Source organism: Corythoichthys intestinalis, chromosome 14, assembly GCF_030265065.1.
Source record: "Corythoichthys intestinalis isolate RoL2023-P3 chromosome 14, ASM3026506v1, whole genome shotgun sequence".
In the NCBI taxonomy this organism is placed as follows: domain Eukaryota; kingdom Metazoa; phylum Chordata; class Actinopteri; order Syngnathiformes; family Syngnathidae; genus Corythoichthys; species Corythoichthys intestinalis.
The window spans coordinates 26,241,522-26,266,661 of record NC_080408.1 but is presented as its reverse complement, the minus strand read 5'-3'; the positions used below and the strand labels follow the sequence as shown (position 1 = coordinate 26,266,661).

At 39.6% G+C, this 25,140-nt stretch overlaps 1 protein-coding gene and 1 long non-coding RNA gene across 16 annotated transcripts in view; one reads left to right on the top strand and one right to left on the bottom strand.

Moving 5' to 3' along the window:
• ctnnd2b (catenin (cadherin-associated protein), delta 2b) overlaps positions 1-25,140 on the bottom strand; it is a 284,445-nt gene that overhangs the window by 27,701 nt on the left and 231,604 nt on the right. For 8 of the 15 annotated variants that reach the window (XM_057858336.1, XM_057858334.1, XM_057858338.1 and 5 more), the window contains 4 exons: positions 17,098-17,299; positions 8,723-8,840; positions 4,429-4,611; positions 619-792 (listed from right to left, as the gene is read on the bottom strand). In XM_057858336.1, the coding sequence (XP_057714319.1) occupies positions 619-792; positions 4,429-4,611; positions 8,723-8,840; positions 17,098-17,299 (677 nt within the window). The remainder of the gene's footprint in view (positions 1-618; positions 793-4,428; positions 4,612-8,722; positions 8,841-17,097; positions 17,300-25,140) is intronic. The other 7 variants (XM_057858344.1, XM_057858347.1, XM_057858342.1 and 4 more) reach the window with 1 other exon arrangement.
• Positions 7,224-25,140, top strand: part of LOC130930403 (uncharacterized) — a 28,076-nt gene continuing 10,159 nt past the window's right edge. The window contains exon 1 of the long non-coding RNA XR_009067052.1: positions 7,224-7,497. This is a non-coding gene — a long non-coding RNA (uncharacterized LOC130930403). The remainder of the gene's footprint in view (positions 7,498-25,140) is intronic.

The following is a 25,140-nucleotide window of genomic DNA, read 5'->3' as shown; positions in this document are numbered from 1 at the left end:
TGTGGCTTTCTGAAAAACAATAAATTTTTACATTTAGGCACTCCTGCAATCGTCACACTTATTCTGTCACAAACTGACCCAGGCCCCTTATCAGAGGAGGGAAAAGTTATGTGGCCCTCACAGGAAAATATTTGGGGACCCTGCTGTACGCTTTTGGTCTTAATGAGGAAACCATATCTAATATGTTCACGAATAAAATGTCGACACCCCAATCTTACACAATCTATTCTGGGTTTACCCAGTCTTTCAACCTGTGTGGTTGCGAGATTCTTCTAATCCCGTTGTAACACCGGCAGATATATGGACAGAATTTTATAAAAGCTGTTTTGCTTCACACTTAGCACATTCGTTACAATTTACACTGATAACCATCAAATCAATTTTAAATGGGATGGCAGGCATTGAGTGATCATGTTTCACTGCCATTGACAGCACTAGACGTGACATCGATGGCAGGCAATGAGTTAATGGTAGCACATGAAAGTGTCTATAGCATAGACAGAAAATTTTGCTAAAGTATGGACCTTATGAAGTGGTACTCTCCCCTGTGCAGCAGTGTGTTCTATAACTGGTCTTTCTAGCTCTCTATGGATTTTTGTACAAATATTAATGTTTCACCTTCCAGCTTCCGGCAGCAAGGTTTTGCAGAGCACCAGCTGCTCCCTCAAGGGTGTCTGGGTTGGAGCATTCAGACAGCAAGGTAAGGTAAGGCTTCACAATACTGGGATGCCATAACATTTGAATGCCTTTCGGGGGCTCTGCCAAGTCTGGAAATGGGCCCACACCGTCCCACTGTAAAAAAAAAAACGAAAACAAAACAACAACATATATATATGGCGGAAAACACAGACAAGACTGAAAAAGCAGTTGCTGCTCTTAGACTCCTCTTTGTAAGAAACTGCTGTATTTTATGCTAAAACCACTGTTGTGTTTGATAGAAGAATATGTCTATATGCTGCCATAGCAGATTCATGGCGCATGAAGCCCCTGAACTATTTTAGTTTTGTCCGTTTTACACTGAAAACCGCGCAACCGCTTTTGTTTCAACACAGCCATAAAATGAAGGTAATTAATTCTATTTACTATCCAAAATGTCTGTTGTTTTTAGCTTGGAATCATTCATTGATGTCTCATATTTCGTTTAAAAAAAAAAAAAAAAAAAAAAACTGCTTTGAAAAATTATTCACGCACATATTTTTAACTTTTAGAAAAATGATGTCACAATGAAAAAAATGGCGTCTGTAAAAAAGTCACGGATATCTACCTCATAACTAATGCTTGATTGTATTTTTTTTTGTTACTGTCGCATTTTCTCCGATATGTTAGATGAGAAATAATCGATCCAAACAAAAAAAGTTGAGAGAAAAAAAAAAAAAAAGTTTAAAAGGGTAAATATATGAAAAAGAAAATCTCGACCACTCCTTGATGTCTGCGATTTCTGCATCGCGACCCTTGTTATAATACCATGTTTCACTCATAAAATCCCCCCAAAATCCAGCTGTGGCCATTCACAGCTGTGTCTTGACACTCAGTGATAGATGCTACATGGAGTTTTTGGATCGAAACAAAGTAAGTACGCGATAGTATCTCGTTAAAGTCACGTCGTCTGTAATTCTGCTCTCGCGTGCTCTCACCTCCAGATAGGGTTTTGCTGTTTAAAAAACATTTTTTTTTTTTTAATGCTCTCCAGTTCAACATTTTTCTTCCCCCAGAAAATTGAGATTTTAAGCTGTCCAATGATGTATCACACATGCATATCGGACAATTTTGAAAGTTGGCTAAATTGGGGGTCTCAGAGCGGAACTTCAAGTTACCTGAGTGTTTTCTGCCATATACAGTACTTTATTATGCTATATAGAATTGCATTTTGTTAAAGTCGTACACAAAAACGCTATTCCATATAACATATTAGTGTATACATACACAAATACAAGTATTTATACACAGTAAAATGCCATTCCATATAACATATTAGTGTATATATACACACATACACGTATATTTACATAGTAATACGTTATATGGAATGGCATTTTGTGTACAACTTTACAGTTTTGTCGGTCCTTTGTTTATGATGCTGTTCATGCCTATAAATGTAAAGAGCCAAGATTGCAAAATCACACTGCGTGGTGGATGCATTGGTGAGGGGGCTGGGCTTTTATACAGCCCCTTTATACGAGCATTCGGCACTGGGTAAACTCTGAATTTACTGCTCTAAACGACACATTAAACCACTTATTTTGTCATTTTTTTATGCAATAAAAGATTAAATGTTTTCCAGCTTTACCTCTTAGACATGTCATTGTCTTTATTTTCACAACATTACGCCACTCTGAAATATATTCTATAATTTGGTCACGCGGTGAAGTGATGTCATGGCTTTCATGACTTACCTTTTACATGCAATGGCCAGGATGGCTCCCTAATATTCATGTCAACTGGGACCACTTATGCATGTTATTTTCCTTTGTGTTTCTGAAGTCCAATGACTGAAGTGTCGATAAACGATCCACAACCCCCCAGATTGTTGGTTAATGCAAATCTACTTGATGCATGAGTGTATTGATGTAACATTTGTTTAATTCATCAATATTGCTGTGGTCAGTGTTGCTTGCCTTGAATAAACACTGTCCTGCGACTGTGAATCGGTGAAATGGTCTACAAATTGTATGGATATTAATCTCCTGAAATTCCTGCCACATAGTTAATTTAAGCTACTTATCTACTGTCCTCTTTTTTTGTAATTACATAGAGTAAATAGGATAGGAGGCTAGGACCCTCCAACATGAGCTCCATTTGCTACTCTATGGTAATGGGCCACAGCTGCACTGGAGTGGTGACATCGATAGAAAAAGATAGCAGGGATGTTTTATAATATTAAAGTATGATTTTACTGCTCCTTTTAAATGTTATCACAGGGTTACATGTAAGATCACTTCACTCTTGAGTTAGCAAAAAGTTGAGGCTTTGCCTGACAAATTGCAGTTAAATGTTCTGTCTCACTATTACCATTGAAAAAAAAATCTTGTTTGTGTCTTTGCTGGGAATCAAAGACAAAATTAAGGCTAATTGGTGATTCATACACCGGATATGTTGGGTTCTCAATTCCCGATCTTTTCCAAATGTAAATGATGTCTGCCACTCAACCAGAATGTGCCTCTGATTGCTCATTATACACACAAGATGCTAGAGTATCAATAACATAGCTCAATTCTACACCAAATGGGGTTGATGGTGAGTTTTTAAGCCCACGGATGAGAAAATATATTTATAAAAACACAAAGACGATTAAATTTTTGATTCGTAAGCACAGGCGGCAACAAACGCAGATTATTCATTCATTCACTTTCCATGCCGCTTTTCCACACGAGGGTTGCGGAGGTGCTCTGGAGCCTATCCCAGCTAACTATGGGGCCGTTTACATGGTGACTCTCCGAGAATACGAACAATTTTAAATTTGCGTCTCCATTTGAACCATGTCGCAATTCCGCATGAAAACGATGTAGTATTCATGCCAGGCCCTAGGGAGCAGTGCAAATTTACAGGGCGACATGCAGAGAATGATGTACTTTGACCCCACCAAGCTCCCTCAGCCCGGAACAAAATATGCCCGCCCACTCGAAGCAATGCCATTTTTCTTTCGTTCAAAAAGGCACAAAAATTGAAACATTCAACATATTTAATTTAAAGATATTATTAAAACAGTAAATTAAAGCCGACATTCCGCCATATTTGCTGTTTTTAATGTTTAGTAGCACCGCTGCGCACGCCCAATGTGAAGTGTACGAGTGCTGACATTAATGGCGCGGTCTCGTGCCGCGGGAGCCTTTGATATGCATGCCGAGGAAGCCCCCCTCAATTCCTCGCAATCGGATTCTTCCACTTTGGAGGCAGGATTCAGAATTTTTCGCCTTCCGTCTTCGCCGACACCATATGCACGCGAGGCGAGTCCGCTACTCAGTCATTACGTCTTTGTGTCGCAGAGTCGCCATGTAAACTGCCCCTATGGGCAGTAGGTGGGGTACACCCTGAATTGGTCGCCAGCCAATCACTGGGCACAATGAGACATACAACTCATACCTACGGACAATTTAGAGTGTTCAATCTGCCGACCACGCATGTTTTTGGATGCGAGAGGAAACCGGAGTCCCCAAAGAAAACCCACGCCAAACTCAGATTAATTAATATCAAATAAATAAATAATAACATTTGTTGTTGACTTGTAAAAGCTTTAAATTCTGAATCTAATTTGTTTGATCAAAGACTATTATGCACATTGGACACACAAGTCAGTAGTCAGCGGATCATAGGTTTGTACTATTAACAGTGTTGCTGGAAAGTTAATATGTTCTTATTATGACTCTGTTTTTTTGGGCCTGCAAGATCCCCTGACCGTGATATTCAGCAATAGGGAATATAGTTTCTGACCTGGTCATGTCCCTTCTTTTTCTTCTTCTTCTTTCCCCAGCATCCCGAACTCTCGGCATCCTTGCCACCAGTGTCACATAACAGACCGTCAAGCTCCTCGGATCCCCCTTGTTGGTTGTGAGATGTCTCTGCAGCCAGACGGTATGAAAGGTTCCTCAGGATGCACACACAGTTCTCTACAGTCTGAGATGGATGAAAAGAGAAAAGGAAAATGACTATTGACAGAAAAATGTAACATAACTGAATCACATTTTTGGCAGAATATGCATGTGGTCCATTTGTCTTTGCCAGGTAGCTTAAAGAAAGTCACTGTTATTCAGCACAAAAGAGAACTTCAGATGAATTGAACAATAGCAAGACTTGGCGTGTGTGGCAACCACATTCATGGTCAGCCTTGTTGCACATATTACTAGGGATGGGAATTGATCAGATTTTTATGATTCCGATTCCATTATGGATATTACTTAACGATTTGATTCTTTATCGATTCCCTTATCAATTACAATTTTGACTAATGGACTGTATGAGGTTCTGGGTTCAATATGTTTATGGTTCATTCGCTTCGGAGTGTCGGTTAGAATACAAGGAGCGGAGAGTAGAGTTGGTCTTTGGCACTTTTAATCCAACTTGGCAACAGGCACAACTATATACAGGGCAATGGCACTTGATATGACAATCACTCAATGGGCAGATGAGAGCATGCATGGAAAGATGTTGATGTATTTATATGTGTGTGGAAGAAGACTGGACTGTGTGGGTATATGTGTGGTTCTGAAAGGAAAGAAAATTACATCAATTAGTGCTGATGTAATAAACAATGCAAATTGACTGTAAAGCAGTCAATAACACACATGCATGACTCGTAATATTATAATGACACAAAGGTGGGGGGGCGCGAGCGTGCGAGCACAACTAGGAAGCACCCTGCGTGCACGTGCGGTCATCTTGGCCATAAAGGTGGTGAAAACTAAGCACTTTACGCTCATATGGACGTACAACATCATTTTAGGATGCTAAACTAACACATTCCCTCTTAACACAAATGTGCAACGCGAATATAATGTAAACAACGCTCTCCTCGACGCAGCGAGAAGGAGCGAGAGCAACCAGCCGACATAACAGTAAAAACACGAAACGGTCGCGCTGATAACGGCTGTAACTTATCATAAGAACTTTATAGCAGGAAGAAGAAATACATTCTACGCCTATTCTCAGTCCCAGAAAACACAGCGCGCATGATGTAGGACAATAACAGGAACTAACTGGTTGCTATGGGAACGAACGCATACCCATGGAATATTTCTAACAGGAGTATTAAAATTGCTAAAAAAAATCGTTTAGGATTATTTTTAGATGCATATATGTTATATTTTTCTTATAGAGTATTCGACAAGGAATACGATAGACCCATTAATAGACTTTTTTGTAAAAATCCCAATTTCTTTAAGTAGTCTCATGAATAATGACATGGCCTGTAAAAGTCAATGCAAATTCACTCAGTGACGACTCTCTCCAGGTTGCACTTGATGAGAAGTCTTGTCAATGGTAATTATGTTGCCGTGCTTGCAAATTCGAAAGTGTGTAACATGCGTAAACGTTAAAACAATAACTCGTGCTAGTTGGAACCGTTAAGAGAATCGTTAGATAAATTGCTTAACGATTCATGGAATTGGACCACTCGGAACCGGTTCTTCGATTCCCATCCCTACACATTACGCAGTGCTGCTGCTAATTTCACCTTTCCTTGGGTTAGGAAGCTAGGACATAACAACACTTAAGCTCAACAACGGCCAATTTGTTAGCTTTCTTTAATTTTTGGGGCATGCACACAGTTTTTTTACTCACGGTTTTAAATGGTACTCCACTCATGACAGGTGTATATCCACATAAATACATGCTCTACTCAACCTCAAAACATTTCAGTACTTATTAACCAGTAGACCTGAGTCCCCTCTTGCTGCTAATTGAGGTTAATGTTTACTCCATCGCGTGAGTGTGAAACATTTGAACATATACATTTACCCAATTTTCCGCACCATAAGGTGCATCGCAGAATAAGCACACCTTCAATGAATTGCCTATTTTAAAACTGCTTTCATATATAAGGCGCGCCACATTATAGGGTGTAGTACAAGGGTGCCCAATCCCGGTCCTCGAGAGCCCCTATCCAGCTTGTTTTCCGTGTCTCCCTCCTTTAACACACCTGAACCAAATGATCAGCTCATCAGCAAGCTCTGCAGCAGCCTGATAACGATCTTGATTAGTTGATTCAGGTGTGTTAGAGGAGGGAGACATGGAAAACAAGCTGGATAGGGGCCCTCGAGGACCGTGATTGGGCACCCCTGGTGTAGTAGTAGTAATCGTAGTAGTAGTGATTGGGGTTGCGTTACGCATGCACTAGATGAAGCTGTGCTAAAGGGAATTTCATGCCATGATTAATCAACATTGATCCATATATAAGACGCATTGGATTATAATGTGCACTATCGACTTTTGAGAAAATTGAAGGCTTTTATAGGTGCCTCTTATTGTGTGGAAAATATGGTATATATTTTAACATTATAGAAGTCGCACCTGAGCATAAGTCGCAGGCCCAAGGAAGCTATGAAAAGTGTTTGAATAGTAGTCACTAGCGGTGAGCCAATACACTGATTATTAGATTAATGAAGATTCGACACGTGACAATTAGATTACGATTCATGAATGTTCAAAAAACGATGATTTTTCCCTTAATAACTAAATGACAGCTGCTGGTAGCGGAACGGAATTCAAGACACGTCTGCCGCCCACACATCTTAAGGGATGCACAAGGTTAGGATGGCTGCAGCGGAAGTTACTCAGCGATTTACTCCAGTTCAAAAGACTCGAAAATAAATTTCTGCATGAGACAGGCAAGGCGGTTGCGCTCTGGGTCCTCATCTGTATGCAAGTTATTTTTTAGAGGGAGAGGGGACCAGATATAGTTCGTTGCTCCTTGCCTTTTAGTTAGTTGTCCAGCAGTAGGTTCAAGCCGTGTTAATTGGAAAATGTCCCTAATGTGTTGCTGAGTCCCGTGTTCGTCTATAAGAGGTGAGTACACGAACCCACTTGTACTGATTAGCCTTTATTGTTGTTGTTTTTGAGATGTTACTAGTTAGCGCCGAACGCTATGCTAATTAGCAAATTCGCTAACGGGTATTTCAATGTCCATTTGTGCGTTGTTTGGTGGTGTACAAAAGTTACTCGAGATGCAGAACGTGTAAAACCAGGATTAAATTCAGCGATAACACTACAAACATGCGAAATAGTACAGGAATATGTGAAAACAAAGTATATTGGTTAAAAGAAGTCTTATTTTCAAAGGCACTTTGTTTCCAGAAAATGTGGAATTCATTCCATTGATGTAAATTTTATTGTACTGTTGAGAGAAATAAGTACTGCCTTTGAAACAGCTAATGTTAAATAAATAACTGACATAAATTTGTTGGCTACTTTATTAATTAATAATGTATGTGCTCGTGATCATCGTCAATACCATGATCATCGTTCAAAAAGCACCCTGCATCGTAATCAAATAGAATCGTGGGGTGCCTTAGATGGCACACTCTTAGTAGTCACATAAAATAATATATAGCCATTAATCACAACAATCACTCCAAGGGCTTCACAGGCCCACGGTTGACAAAAATGACAAAATCCTCTAAATTAAACACCCATAAGGGGTTTAAAATCATTATAAAAACCAATAAATAAAAAAAACTTCCAAAAGGGAAAGAAAGACCAGGGACGGGCCCCGTAGTTTGGGGATCTCTTTTTTAGAAAAGGGGAAAATCACGAGTTCACAGTGCCAAATCAACATTAAAAAAAAAGAAAATTAAGGTTTTAGAGTAGCCTAATTAAGGTTGAATCTGACTCATTTTTCTGGGCAATTACCTTAACGGTCATTTACACTTTGAAATCCTATTGTAAGAGTGAATCAAAGATGCCAGAGATGTGGAAGATTCAATGTCAGTTCTAGAAAATGCTTTGATTTCAATTGTTGCTGCTGAGGTTTATATGCTTAAACTACAATCCTAAACCAAAGGGGTAATTGCAGTGCCCCTCCATCTACTATGTAATTAATTATGCTTTCTGTAAAGTATAAGCCATACTTCAAGCTTTTCATCACTAGTCTTTGCTTTGCCAATGTTTTTAATAAGGCTGTGTTAACTGTGTTTGCAGTGCTTGAGTATTTCTTACAGACTTTATTTCATGTATGCTTGGTTGTTGTGTGTGTGTGTGTGTCTGTGCGGTGTACATGTGTGTATTGTGGTACCTTGCTGTCAATCTCACTGCTCCCCAATGCAGTCTGGATGACATACAGCAAAGCATCCGTCAGACCCTCACACTCTCTCATCCTCCTGCGGGCCTCCTCACCTGCAGAACTCACATTGCTGACAGACAAATAAACAAAAACACAAACACACAAGCAATGTTAATATATTACATACAGTGTATATATACAGTATATATTCGATATTTTCACCTGAGAAAGGTGACATAATTTCAATACTGATCATTGTTGCAAAGAACAGACATGGGACAGCTCAAAATCTCAAAATGGCTGCCATCACTCCCATCATAAAGAAATCTGGTCCAGACCCTGATATACCGAGCAATTACCGCCCCATCTCCAACCTCCCTTTTCTGTCTAAAATTCTGGAAAGGGCCGTCGCCTCACAACTCAGAACCTACCTCGCCTGTTTGAACTTTTTCAATCTGGCTTCCGCTCCCAGCACAGCACCGAAACAGCCCTTCTCAAAATAACCAATGATATTCTCCTCTCCTCGGACTCTGGACAACTCACCATCGTCATCGTCCTGGACCTCACTGCCGCTTTCGATACAATCAACCATACCATCCTGCTCTCCCGATTAGAATCTGTACACATCACTCGCGCTGCACTTTCCTGGTTCCGCTCCTACCTCACCGACCGACAACAATTCATCACCATCAGTCACTGCACAACCCCTCCGGTTCCCTTACTACAAGGTGTCCCCCAAGGTTCAATTCTTGGTCCCCTCCCCTTCATTCTTTACATCCTCCCCCTTGGTCAGGTCATCCGGAAATATGAACTCCATTTTCACTGTTACGCTGAAAACATCCAAATTTATATCTCCACAAAACAAATCTAGCACAGCACCGAATCCACACTTCACAACTGCCTTAATGAAATTAAATCCTGGCTGCAAGCAAACTATCTTCAACTCAACAGTAACAAATCAGGCATAATCATCATTGACCCTGCAGCTCACATCAAAGACTGTCAATTTTCCCTCACCATCAACAACTGCACCCTGCCTCTCTCAACACATTCCTGCAACTTAGGTATCATTTTCAACAAGAAACTAAGATTCGACCAGCACGTCAACCACATCACCAGAACTGCCTTCTTCCACCTCAAGAACATTGCCCGTCTTCGCCCCTCCCTCACTTTCTCTGCTGCTGAAACCCTCATCTATGCCTTCATCACTTCCAGACTTGACTACTGTAATGCATTCTTTTTGGTTCTCCATCCAAACTCATCAATAAACTACAATATATCCAAAACTCCCCTATAGCAGTGGTGTCCAAACTATTCCACATAGGGGCGCAGTGGGTGCGGGTTTTTGTTCAAACCCATCATGAGGACAACCTTTCACCAATCTGGTGTCTCACAGGTGTAATCATTTGATTGCAGTCAGGTGCTGCTTGTTTTAGCACAAACTTCATTCGTTAAACTGTCTGTGCTCGATTGGTAGGAACAAAAACCAGGACCCACAACGGCCCTTGAGGACAGGTTTGCCCTATAGGAACCACATTACCGCCATCCTCCACAAACTGCACTGGCTTCCTATTTCATACAGGATACAGTTCAAAATCATCCTTCTCACTTACAAAGCACTCAATAACTTGGCCCCTCCCTACCTCACAGACCTTCTCTGTCCACACACCCCCTCCCGTCATTTCAGCTCTTCTAATGGAAACATCCTCACACCGCCCCAACAAAGAACACACCGAACTTGGAAGGGAGAGAGCCTTCTCTGTTGCTGCTCCCTCCATTTGGATCTCACTCCCTAAACCCATCCGTACCTGTTCAGACCTTCACACATTCAAAAAACTTAAAAACTCACCTTTTTAAACTAGCTTTTAACTTATATTTTTTCTTTATTATTTTGTTCTGTTGTCATGTTAATTGCTGTTTTTGTTTCAACTGTAAAGCGTATTTGAGCATTGGTAAAAGCTCTCTACAAATAAGATGTGTTATTATTATTATATTTTTCTTACAACATTTTCCATGGATTTCATTTTCTATATATCTACTTGCAATGCTTTTATACCTGGTTACATAATTTGACCAACATAAGATGCAGGTTGGGCAGGGAAGAACTGTTAACAGGCTGATTGAAATAGTGTGATAGAATGGAGAGCCTCGATGAGATCAGAGGGAAAGCAAATGGGAAAGTGAGGAACATAAAAAAAGGAAGGACGAGAGGGAGCAGGTGGCCAGTCTTATATCAAACATGTCATGAAATATTCCAATTTTAATCAGACTCCCAGCATTTCCTAACAAGGTATGAAAAAGATGAATTGCAGTTTGAGTTTAGGCAGCTGATCCACGATAAGCCTTGCTCTACAGCATTACACACTATGCCGACACACCTTGGTCTTCTTATCCTTTTGCCTCGTCTCGTTAGAAGTCGCCACAGCGCGTCATCCTTTTCCATCCAAGCTTAACTTCTGCATTCTCCTCTTGAATACCAATTACCTCCAGGTTTTGCCTCACAATATCTTTCAACCTTCCATTATGTTTTCCTTGTGTTCTTTGCCCTGGTAGTACCATCATAGTCATCATTCTGCCAATGTACTACCTACTTTCCTCTGGATGTGTCCAACCATCTGTTTGCCATCTTGGTCCTGGAAATATTCCAACTCTTAGACGTCGCTCTCATTATCATTATCATATTACATATGTTGAGAAAATGGAATTGCAATCAATTTTTGGAAAAAAAGTTTTGAATTTTTGCCCATTGGAATTGGGTAACCCTTTTTTTTTATGCAAATGCATCACCGAGTCCAAACTCCAAAATTGCAAATGAAGTCTTTGTAATAAGAGCCCCCCACCTGTAGCTTTTATGAGAGGAAGCAGCACTCTTGAAATCAATAACTCACAGACCCTCAGGCATTTACTTACAAACTACTTTCGGAAATACACAGGAAACATGTCTATCATTTTATAAAGGCAGGCCATGTCACCTACTGTTAACTAAAAATAGGTATAATACACTTTCTTTTCTCATCAGATAAACATCTGATGTGTGTTGCATTCATTAGTCTTTGTCATTTTTGAAAAAATAAGGGGGGATTGAATTTAAAAAAAAATCTTTCTACACTGGGGTTGTAATATATTTAAGGTGTGAAGACATTCATTCATTCATTCATTTTCCATGCCGCTTTTCCAGAAAACCTAACTTCACAGTAGTCTGATGCGTGATTTACAATAATGATCTGTTTAAATGGATATGTTGTTATCATTGTGTGTGTGTTTTTTTAGGCAATATCAATATCTTCTTTCAAAAAGTTATTTTGAAATATTACATCACATATTTTCATGCAGATAAGGGGGAATTTTAAGTAATTTGTGCTACCTTTTGCGGTATTTATTTTGAAGAAAAATCATTTTGGGACTTCCCCCCTACTTGTGGCTGCTGAGGGCACCCTAATTTAAGCTTGGCTTGCGTGAACTATCAGTATCAAATTCTGATCATATTTTGAGCCCAAAATGGAGACATTTGCTAAACAAGGGCTAAATTCTTCTACAGCCATTATACCGGGGTTGGGCAAAGTATTCCACAAAGGGCCGCAGTGGGTGCCAGTTTTTGTTCATACCCATCATGAGGACAGCTGTTCACCAATCTGCTTTCTTATCTGATGAGTGTTGCATTCATTAGTCTTCTTTATTTTTAAAATAAATAAGGGGTATTGAATTAAAAAAAAAATGTGTCTACGCTGCTAAAATGTTGGAGGACTGATCCAAAACAACAATATGTGTCAGTTATGCTCTAATTCCAAGTGCTGTGTTCCAAATGAGTAAACTAACACCAACACTCTAAAGCCAAACATTGAGTCATCTTGATAGCAGCTAAGTCTGTCATGTTTTGCAGACAAAACAGAATGTAAATGTATCCACACACATACTGCTTGCTTTGAACTTGAGTAGATTTATTTAGCTGTGACTGTAATGGGAAACACACGACTCTGTGGATAATGGTGCATAATCCCTTCTATAATCAAGCCTTCCTCAATGGCAGGATCCTCTCACATATGCAACTCTCATTCAGACGAAATACAGTATGTAGCCAATCAAAGCTTTGATCCGCAATACCAGCTATTTGTGGCCATTGGGGTGAATATTTAAACCTACAACTGCACCACTTAGTAGAGAAAAAAACAACAAAATGTATTACTACCCTCGTGGAGCATACACTACAACTGTGTATATCTTCAGCAATATACACTCACCGGCCACTTTATTAGGTACACCATGCTAGTAACGGGTTGGACCCCCTTTTGCCTTCAGAACTGCCTCAATTCTTCATGGCATAGATTCAACAAGGTGCTGGAAGCATTCCTCAGAGAGTTTGGTCCATATTGACATGATAGCATCACACAGTTGGTGCAGATATGTCGGCTGCACATCCATGATGCGAATCGCCCGTTCCACCACATCCCAAAGATGCTCTATTGGATTGAGATCTGGTGACTGTGGAGGCCATTTGAGTACAGTGAACTCATTGTCATGTTCAAGAAACCAGTCTGAGATGATTCCAGCTTTATGACATGGCGCATTATCCTGCTGAAAGTAGCCATCAGAAGTTGGGTACATTGCGGTCATAAAGGGATGGACATGGTCAGCAACAATACTCAGGTAGGCTGTGACGTTCCAATGATGCTCAATTGGTACCAAGGGGCCCACAGAGTGCCAAGAAAATATTCCCTACACCATTACACCACCAGCCTGAACCGTTGATACAAGGCAGGATGGATCCATGCTTTCATGTTGTTGATGCCAAATTCTGACCCTACCATCCGAATGTCGCAGCAGAAATCGAGACTCATCAGACCAGGCAACGTTTTTCCAATCTTCTATTGTCCAATTTCGATGAGCTTGTGCAAATTGTAGCCTCAGTTTCCTGTTCTTAGCTGAAAGGAGTGGCACCCGGCGTGGTCTTCTGTTGCTGTAGCCCATCTGCCTCACAGTTCGATGTACTGTGCGTTCAGAGATGCTCTTCTGCCTACCTTGGTTGTAACGGGTGGTTATTTGAGTCACTGTTGCCTTTCTATCAGCTCGAACCAGTCTGGCCATTCCCCTCTGACCTCTGGCATCAACAAGGCATTTCCGCCCACAGAACTGCAGCTCACTGGATATTTTTTCTTTTTCGGACCATTCTCTGTAAACCCTAGAGATGGTTGTGCGTGAAAATCCCAGGAGATCAGCAGTTTCTGAAATACTCAGACCAGCCCTTCTGGCACCAACAACCATGCCACGTTCAAAGTCACTCAAATCACCTTTCTTCCCCATACTGATGCTCGGTTTGAACTGAAGGAGATTGTCTTAAACCATGTCTACATGCCTAAATGCACTGAGATGCCGCCATGTGATTGGCTGATTAGAAATTAAGTGTTAACGAGCAGTTGGACAGGTGTACCTAATAAAGTGGCCGGTGAGTGTACAATATAATCATTGGTTCAATATGGCTCAACAATGAACATGTTACATAAGGCTCTACTATAGTTTCAATTAATCAAAGTTATGACTGATTTGAATTCTAAAACTTCAATTTCAATTTGTGTGAAAAGAAGTTTGTCTACAAGTTATCATAATTTTTGCACTATAAGGCGCACCAGACTGAGCCGCCACCCACCAAATTTGACATGAAAACAACATTTGTTCGTAGATAAGCCGCACTCAACTATAAGCCACAGCTGTCCTCACTGCATTGTGGGATATTTACACCAAAAGATATTAACTGGTAAGACTTTATTTGAGAGCGGCATCATACGACTGTCATAAGACTAAATGAACCACCATGAAGCTTTGAACCAATTAGCTGAAAAGCTTCATTGCTTCAAGAAGCTTCATTTGGCCATCACTGCTCCATTGGGGGAGACAGTCAACCTCTGCTGCCACCAGCTATCAACACTGTTGTTGTCCAACATGCCTCCTAGCATGCATTGCTGTACTACAAATGTGAATAACAATCAAAATTCATGTTTTGTGCTAATTATTTCTTCATTTATTGTTCCAGTTGTTTTATCAATTGCTAGTTATGGTATTTGATAACACTTTATTTGACAGTGATGCCATAAGACTGGCATTAGACAATCGTAATTATGACATGAGACTGCCATGAGCATTAATGAATGTTTATAACAGAAGTCATTTAGTGTTATCCGGCAAATTATCTCACTTTTGAATGGATGTAGAAGATCCGAGCTGGACATAAATGGAGTTAGTGACATAATTTGCTGGATGACAGGGTTAGGGTTAGGTCATAAGGATTCAGTCATGCCCATGATAGTGTCATGTCATAACTATGACAGTCTTATGACACCGCTGTCAAATAAAGTGTTACCTATTAAACCAAATAAATCAACAAATATGCCGCACTGGACTATAAACCGCAGGATTCAACATGAAGAAAAAAAGTAGCGGTTTATAGTCCGAAAATTACGGTATATTTATTTTGGTGAAAAAAGGCCAGTTCATTTTATCAATGATCAGATGCTCTTCAGCATGAACATTGTGATATGTCTCTGATTAAGGTAAAGACTAAGTAAGGCAATTATACAACCACTTTATTTGATTTTTTTAAGGGAGGGGGCACTTAATGCAATCTATCATTGTTTTTAAATTGGTTGTCACATTAAAGTGAAAGACCAAATTTTGATCAATTGCATCCCAGGGGGACTCTGGATCAACAATAAAAAAAAAAAAAAATCATTGCGATTTTATTATATGCAATAGTGGAGAAAAACATCAATATAAGCCAATCATTCCAGAAAGTAAGCAAAATAACCGGTGTCAGATATCTTTAAATGCCACTACTATTTCAGTCAATTCAATTTTTTTTTTTTTTAAATTGCCCAGCCTCCTAATCACGTATTGACTAACCACTGTAACATGCATTCTAGAAACAAGCTTTAATGACTTCACAAACTGCAGTAGGGCTTTGCCTGAGTACCTGAGACTAAAGAGAGAGACATATTGCCACCAAATCGAAGTCACTGTGGATTGATGTATTTTGATGACAGTGCTTCATCACATGGACAAGCTTTGGCTATGCAAAGTGCTTTCGCTCAGAGTAGACTACTGAACACACATACAACAAAAATAACATAGCAGTTAATGAATAAATAAAGGAAGTGGATGAAACACAGTATTACTACTAGCGTCACTTTCAAAGGCGGGGTACACAATGTACAATACAGAACATGTAACAAATGGTAACTATTTAAACTTGAAGCCTTTATTCACACTGGGAAAAAAAGGAGATATTTGGGTTTTCAAACTGAAAATACAAACACTACTTTTTTACTAGTATCAGCGAAAGATATACATTTTAAAGGGAAATTCGGACTTAAAAACTTGTAGGCTCTAATAAGCTACATTTGTTCTCTTTTACTAAAATCTGGTATTAGAAACACATACAATGTTGCCATTGATTTTAAAATCTATAATATTTAGTACATGTTTTAACCTACAGAGGGCGACATGTTTTATGCGCGCAATGGACGCTCGGGGTGATGACGTAGTTTGTCACTGTCACTAGACAAATACTACCGGGTTACTGCAATTCCTTCTACGTGGCCAGACATCCAACAGATGCGCACATCAGTTAAAGCAGCAAGTTCTTACAATTTGTGTTTTTAGTCTTATTACCTTTTCATTGCCTTAAAATATTTTTGCATGTGTTTTTCTCTTATACTTTTACGCATTGTGTTTCTTTGTGTTAGCTTTAAATTGGATTGTTGATCTGTTGACCACATTAGTCACGTAGAATAGTTAAACCACTTTTATTTTATATTATTATGTTTATGTATTTTCTTAAGGCATCTTTAGTCTGTTCTCTCTGTTTGCCTCTAAACAAAGCAAGCTGAAAGCGCACAGTAGTACATTGGGTGTCAAATTCGTCTCTTGTAGATGTTTCGCCAGTGTAACACACATTTTGGCAAAACACTGTTTTTTTCCTACTCTCTTCTCATCCTGTCTTTCCTGTTCATTTTGCTTCTGCTGCTCGTTTTGTGAAATATCGACAGTGCTGTCATGCTCATTAATGTTCCTCTCGGGTTAAAATTGAAAGGGTTGAACAGATGACATGTTTACGTCGCTAGAATCATACTCTGGAAGCGCGGCAGCGTAGCCATGTGACGTCACCGCCCTGCGACGTCAACAACAATGGCGACCTACTAGTTAAACTAATTTTACAAATTGTATAAAAATGAAAACATCAAGAGGGGTTTCAATATCAAATTCATTTAACTCATAATAACGTTGATCTTTTAAGAACTACAAGTCTTTCTATCCATGGATCCCTTAAAGGTTTGTTGTACTTTGCACTCGCGGCATGCCCAAGTATATACAAAACAATAAGTAAAAAGGTACTTCACTGTTGAGAGACTGACCGGAGGCAGCCGGTGGCATTGCGGAGGACCTGGGAAGAGTGGAGATGTAGTTTTCGGTCTTCTTGCGTATGAGGGGAGGTGTCCCAGCCCGAGTGAGGGATGATCACGGCATTGGTCAGAACAGCCAGGGCATCCTGGATGATGGGCATCTTCAAAGCGTCACATGACGAGAGGTTCCATAAGACACCTCCAGGAAAAAAGGTATGAAGACAATTAGTTTTTAAAGGAACAAAGAACCAGAAAACCTGACTTCACAGTAGTCTGATGCGTGATGTACAATAATTATCTCTATTTAAATGGATATGTTGTTATCATTGTGTGTGTTTTTTGGTGCAATATCAATATATTGTTTCAAAAGGTTATTTTGAAATAGTACATAACATATTTTCATGCAGATAAGAATTGTCTGCTACCTTTTGCGGTATTTATGGGCATTTTTCGAAGAAGAATCATTTCAGGACTTCCACCCCCTTGTGGCACCCAAATTTAAGATTGGCTCGCGTTAACTATCAGTGTCGAATCCTGATCATATTTTGAGCCCAAAATGGAGACATTTGCTAAATAAGGGTTACATTGCCCTGCAGCCATTATACATTAGGTTATTTGTGCGAAATGCCACCGATTCAATTTTAGGACAAAAATTGGGCTTGACTTGTAAACAGGCAAAACATCTGTCATACAGGAAAGTGGACCTGAAATCAAACATTAGCATTGCGTATCTGTTGACAAAATGAAATCAAACTGAGGAGCATTGTGAAGGTGCTCCCCAAATCACATTTTGGGAGCTCAATGGAGCATGAGCGTGTTCATAAGCATTGAATGTCGAGGCCTGAGATTTAGCTCATGAAGCATACATTTTCACAGGTCTGAGATACAACTTGTAAAGTGTAAATTTTCAACGGTTGAATTGATCGGCTCTTATCCCTGAATTAAGCGTGTATCAGAACCCAACACAGATACAGGATCAGTAGGATAGTAGGACTCAAAACAGATGTGTAATGTGCAAAATCGACAAAAGATTGGCGAGGTACCACTATGGAATAATAAGTCAATTGTTTTCAAAGAAAAACAGTTTAAATTTCAGTCAAGAACTTATCCTTTAGGGCACTGGTGTCAAAGTGACTCCATAAAGGGCCAAGTTGGTGTAGGTTTTCTTTCCAACCAATGAAGAGGACACCTTTTGATCAGTCTGATCTCTTACATGGATAATCAGTTAAACTTTGTCAGGTGCTGCTTGTTTCAACAGAACATTCATTGGTTAAACTGTTTGCGCGGTATCGGTTGGAACAAAATCCAGCACCCACTTGGCCCTTTGTGGAACTGGTTTGACACCTATGCTTTAGGGGCTTTTCCTTGGGTCAGTGATCTTTCCATTGCCGTCACATCAGGTATGCTGATGATTGTAATATAACATCAGAAGTACAATGTAGTAACTGTTGTTGACCTTCACCTTGTTAAATATCAGTGTTGCATCTACAGAATGTATCTCTATAATTGAATGCTTGGAAGAGTCCATACCCGCTCACATCTGTATTTATTTATCATTCTCCATAGCTGTAATTACAACCCTCAAAGATCAATGGAAAAGAACTACTCGCTCATGTCTAAAACAATAGTTAGCTATGTAAGACTGTCGCTTCTTCTCTTACTCTTATCCCATCCTCGGTTTAAGAAGGCTAAGAGTTGGTGTGAGGAGTTTACTGAACACAACAGTATCTCTCTGGAGGAAAGTAATTCATAAATTGTGATGTTCACATATTTATAAATTTTTAAATTATAGCCTTTAAATCGACTTTTACTTACACACGCCAAAAAAATACCAACAACAAATGTATATGTTGTCTGAAGTTACACTACTGTTTAGAAGCATTTTAAGCAGAATAATAGATTAATGCCTAAATTTAATTAGTTTTGTGCAAGACGTTCAAATATAATGTACTAAAGCAAGTCAGGATGAGTGATATTGGTCTTTAAATTTTCTCTAATAAATTTGTTACATTGACTATTAGTTTCACAGTCTACATTACTATCAAGCAATCGATAATTGCTCACATGATATATCATTTATCAACATCCTTGATGAACATACAAGTATTTGTGCAATGATGGATTTTGTATGGCAAAAAAATAACAAATTGCTTCCACACATTCATCATAGCAAATATTGCTCAGTTGTCTTCATTAGCTAAACGCAGCTGAAAGCACATAAACAAGGTTTTTGTACGGACTATTGAGTCAAAAAAACAAACTTAACACTGAGAAGACTTGGCTTTCGTTGTCGATGTACTAAAACAGTAGTTAATCTATTATGCAACAAACATAAGAGCAAACAGTGTCACAGGTGAATCATGTATGATGATTTAGTTACTGGTAAAAATGACTTCTTGCAATTAGAAAGGTCTTTATCTCATTTTTGCTGGATATTCCAAATAATATTAAAAACAAATTACTGCATATACTCTAGGTGTGGCACTATACCATCTATTTAAAAAGCAACTGTATGCATCCTAATCATGATCATTGTATGGCTATTTAGTGACATACAGTAAATATCATCATGTAAGAAGACATCTGTTTGCCACCCTCTTTTGGACAGTGCAGTATGACATCATCTGCCTGCGGAGAAAGGCAAAGTGGGTCTATCTATGAGCTAACACATTTGCACCCACAAAACTGCACACACACATACAGAAACACGCAAATACACACACAGATGAAGGGGGTTAATTGCCTCAGTTTTACATCATGAGTGGCAGCAGGAGGTTACAAATGTGCTGTTGTATTGAGAGAGGGGAAATGAACATGTTAGCTGGCTTTCTTTGTCTCTGAAGCCATACCACAGATCTCATTTGGGCTGTCATTCACTCCACTATCTCATTTCTCTCTCCTGTATCACTCTCTTTATCTGCCTCTTGATATTTGAATTTGTTTTTGCACATTTTTTGTATCATGGACATTTGGCACTGCCATTAGTCATTTTGATAGGACAGTGGGAATCTGAACCAAGAAATATGTTGGAGCTATTCTGCCAAAAACCCTGTGATAACATTGTTTTTTGTTGTTTACTGGAAACTAGAACACAAAACATCTTTGAGATTAAGTGCATTTTGAATGGCTAATCTCATTAAAATATTTAAAACATCCATCCATTCTTTATTATTATTATTTTTATAGGTTGGAGACCCCTGTCCTAGATTGCCTGCCCTTTATCGTGATGGCATTAACAACAAAATCACATGCGCCTGTGCTCGATTCTATCAATGTATATGTATTATGTGGGTATAACTAAGTTCATAAAACGTCTACATTTACATTATTTCCACCAAAATTAAAGGTCCCAAAAATTTGTGCAAAACTGATACAGATGTGTGCATTTTCACTGCAGCTAGTTATCAATAGGGGAGAAATCTAATTTTAGTATGCGGAAAACTCGCAAAGTCAACTGTGAGGAAGACTAATCAAGATTTTCTCCGCTAATCATTGCTATTTTGGAGAGATGGACCAAGGTTAGGTTCATATCATAGGTCTTAATGCACAAATCCGATTTTTTCGTGTTTTGTCCGACGAAGAGTGAGGGATTGACTTGACCTTATGAACGGGACAGGTCGCATACATGAGGACCATTTCAAATCCAATCTAGGTCACTTTCGTATGTGGTTAAAATCCGATCTTGGCCACATTTTTCCAGAATGTGGCTGCGGTCTGAACTTTCAAGTGTCCCAATCGGAATTCATGCCTCAATTATGTCAGCAAAGAGCGAAAGAGGCAGGGAGCTACGGCAGCGATGGAGCTATGCATTAGCGTTAGCGTCTAGCTTGAACTCAGCTTTTAGGGAAGAGGCAGGCTTGACAAGAGTCATAAAAAAAAATAAAATGGGGGGGGGGGGTAAGCCTGAAAATACTTGGTTTTCTTTCTGTGAGACAAATGAGCAATATTTCAATATTGCTTACATGACCGTGAGTCAGGGCAAACTGCCCGTATGTGTGTGCGTCATGCACGTGCGTTCTATCAATCCATATAAACTTTGAATATAACACTAAACGGGGATTGTTTATGTCTGTTATTTGTGTCCTCTTTTTGTAAATCAAAACATGATTGCCCTAGAATGATGTAGAGCCAGCATGTGTAGGCATTTGTTTTGATGCATCTGCGCATGCGGCTCAGTTTGCTAAGCATGTGTCAGACTGCGAGTTAGTGCGCATACGTGCTACATTTAGGGGCTCATTGGTAAAAGGCAGTCTGAATGGAGACGCCAAATAAAAAAGATATAAAGAAAAGTCAGATTTATGCATTAAAACCTGCTGTGTGAACCTTGTCTATGTAATGCTGTATCTTCTTTGCATTGCATTTTCAGCCTGGTCTGTTTCAAATATGGCATTCAGGCAACAAAATACATTGTCTATCCAGAAGAGCAGTGGTCACTGGTAGTGGACATGATAAAATGCCTGATAGTGCCAGTGGTGCGGAAAGTTGGGCGCTGCAGCACCCTATGGTCTTGGTGAGACAAAAAATATTTTGGTCAATTTAAAAAAATAAATAAATACATAAAACATATTGAAACAATAGCACATTTAATTTGGGGGATTAAATATACGTATATGTTGAAAAAGTTTTGTTTTGTTTTGTTAACTACACCACCTGACACCTTGCTTGCTACCGGGTCATGTTGAATAAGGCGGTCTTGAAACGGAAAAGTAAACTGTTGGCAGAGGAGGCGTGAACATTGCACATGAACGAATTAGTGATTTTTTTCTTTACAAAAGCGGCAACATTTCTAAAATTCAACTCGAGGTCGAAATGGAAGATGATTGTCCTTTGTTGTCTTCAAATGGGTAAGACATGCTTGCATTATAGCCAAATTGTTTGTTGTTGCTGTCTGCCGTTGTACAGGGCACTAATGGATATTTGTGTGCAATTTATTTTAGTGTTCTGAAAAGGGTCCTTGGTCCTTTTAGTTTTCAAATAGGGTATGTTCGTGTGTCATTGCGAATTCTAGTTGCTGGGATTTGCATTATAATACATGGGTGCTTTTACTTTCAATACAAAAACTCCAACACATATTTTAGGTGAAATAGAACCCTGTCTTTGTAGTTGAATTGTAGTAGTTCGTAAACTATCCGGCATGCATGTGTACTGCTATTCTGCACGCCTTGTATGGAGAAAATGCGCAAGCATGACAAATTTGGACTGAAGGGCTATGTCCCGATCCGATCACATGATCAAGCCGATCGCACCATTTTCCAGAGGATCGGAACCGGGTGAAAAGGATTTGGGTTTTAATTTTAAAAAATGTATTGATGTTTTCCTGCTTCATGCTCGTGCAGACTCTCACCCTCCTGCCAAGCAGTGCGACCAAACTGTTTTTCTTGGTCACCAATGCAGCTGGCGTTTGGTACTTAAAGTTAACGTGATTGACAGGTTTGTAGCTTTGATCTGGCCAGAGACACCTTGGTAGCTCTACGTTCAAGGGCACAAATATGTTAATCTTAAACTTGGTATAGTCTGAAGTAAAGATGCACCAATACCAATACTGGTATCGGCAGGGGGTGCCGATCCAGCCCGAAATGGTGGTATTGGTATCGGCGAGTACCAACAAAGACGGCGCCGATACCATTTACCGGTCCATTATTATAACATTTGACCACAGCCTTTTTTTCCTCCTGGCGCACACTACACTCTGTCTCTGTGTTGTGTGATGACACGTGAGCACCAAGCAGCTATCGCTATTGGCCTGCTCCAGACCAATGAGAGCGGGCCAATAGCCACTCCTAACCAATGACAAGGCCGCTTTTTTATATGGAGGAAACACAAACCAGGAGAAATGGCGGCGGTTGGGAAGTATTTCAAAATAGAAATCCCGTCAATTAAAATCAATGACTGCATGCAAGATTTGCGGCCTGAAAGTTTCGAGATGTGGAGTTAAATCAGCCAATTTCAATACCTCGAACCTGATAAAACATTTGAAGACGAAATGTGAAGGAACACAACGAGTTTGAGCCTGCAAGAGCAAAAGTGGTATCCAGAGGAAGGGCGCTGGACCGGAGCAACAATCTCTGGTCAGTTCACTACATCTACTTTACTTTTATTGTGTTTCACTGAAAGAAATTTGGGAACTGTTTCCAAAGTAGGGTTGCCACCTTTCAGAAATAGAAATAAGGGACTCCCCCCTCCCGAAAAGAGGAGGCTAATAGAGAGACGGGATGCTGTGGTCAATTATTATTACTTATAATTGTTAGTGGAAACAAGGTTGGAACTCGAATCAGACAGCAAGCGGGGGTTTAATGATTGCAAACAAAAAATAACACGCGATCGCAGGATAGAAGAAATAACAAAAGGAGTCCGTGACAGCAGGTTGACTACAAACTCGAAGGTTAACTAAGACGATAGGCAGCGAGCCAAAAAGCCAAAATAAAAACACTCAAATACCTGCACAGGGTAGAGGTTACAAACGAGAGCAGCACACTAACAGAAAAAAACCCAATGCAGGGGCGTAACAAGCAAATGTAGCGAGGCTGTAGTGCGAGATGTCAAATGGCGATCAGCAAGGCAAATATCTTTGAGATCACCCGTGCTTAAATGCTGCGCTGATGAGCCTGCATTGGATTCAGGTGCAACGTCAGGAAAGCCCACATGACCAGCCCAGCAACAAGACACAATCTAACCAGCAGCAGAACGTGACAATAATTTCATGAAAGTTGCACTGTTTGGCCTTTGAGAGGTTTAAAAAGGTTTATTCAGTTCATTCTGAGTTTATTATTATGAATTTAGTTTTACTTTCTTACTGTTGGGCTAGCATTATACATGTTTTATTAATTTCACAAATGTAGCACTATTTTGGCCTTTGAGAGCCAAAGGTTTATTCAACTATTGTGTACTAGGGTTTAGTAGACTATTCACTTTGTACTAGTCTTTTTCCTATTTTGCAAAGGTAAGCAACAGCCTGACAAAGCCTTGATAGCAATGATTTCCCATCCAATTATGTAGCGCTTTGAAAAAAAAAATATATATACGGGGTGGTATCGGTATGGTATCGGTATTGGCCGATATTGCACAGCCAGGTATCGGGGCGAAAAAATGGTATCGGTGCAACACTAGTCTGAAGTGTGCTGTGGCAACTTAGTCATTGTGTAAGTGAGAGGCTGTTCTCAGCAGCGTGAGCGTCAACGCAAAATAAAATATATACAGGTATATTTTCTTCGGTATTGGATCGGGACTCTGTATCGGTGGATTCTCAAAATCAGGTGACTCGGACTCGGGTGCAAAACCATGCGATCAGGAGAACACTATAATATCGTTTAATCCAGGCTAAAGGGCTACATAAAAAAAAAAAAAAATTAAAATGCACGTCCAGCGATGGGACTATTGCGCATGCGCACATTGCGATGGCGTGGTTCAAACGATATATTGTACAAGCCCACTTCCAGCACCCCTGGATGGCGCAATATTTTTCTTTCTACTTTATCCAAAAGATGGTTGATGGTTTTGAGGTCAAGGTGCATAGGTGCAGGTGCTACCTTGTCCAAACCAAATTCATCCAAACATGTCTTGCCAGACCTTGCTCTGCAAACTGGTGGTAGTCAGGTTAGAACACGCTTTTCTCAAGCTGTTCCCACAATGTTAAAATACAATTCTCTAAAAGGTAAGAAAAAAGATATCTTTGTAGGAATAAATAGAGGGAAATAAGGGTTCTGTGTTAAAGGTTACCACATAATTTTCTTTTGAGTATAGTGCTTTTTCATCATCTGCGTGGCGCTGTTAATGTACTTGCATTTCATCTTGACATTTCTTTGATAGTGGTAGAATACCAATGTAATTACTCACTGAGCCTGGCTTGATGAAATTTTGATGAATTGATGGATGCCCAACTGTCAGAGTACTGTAATTTAGTGTTGCATTATAACAAAAAAACCACAGACCTCCGTCACTGGGAGAAAAGACGATGTCTATTAAATATTCTTTTCTTACAGAAAAGTCACAAGTAAAATTCTATAAATGATATAAAATCTTCCAGCTCAGTTCTAGGTAATG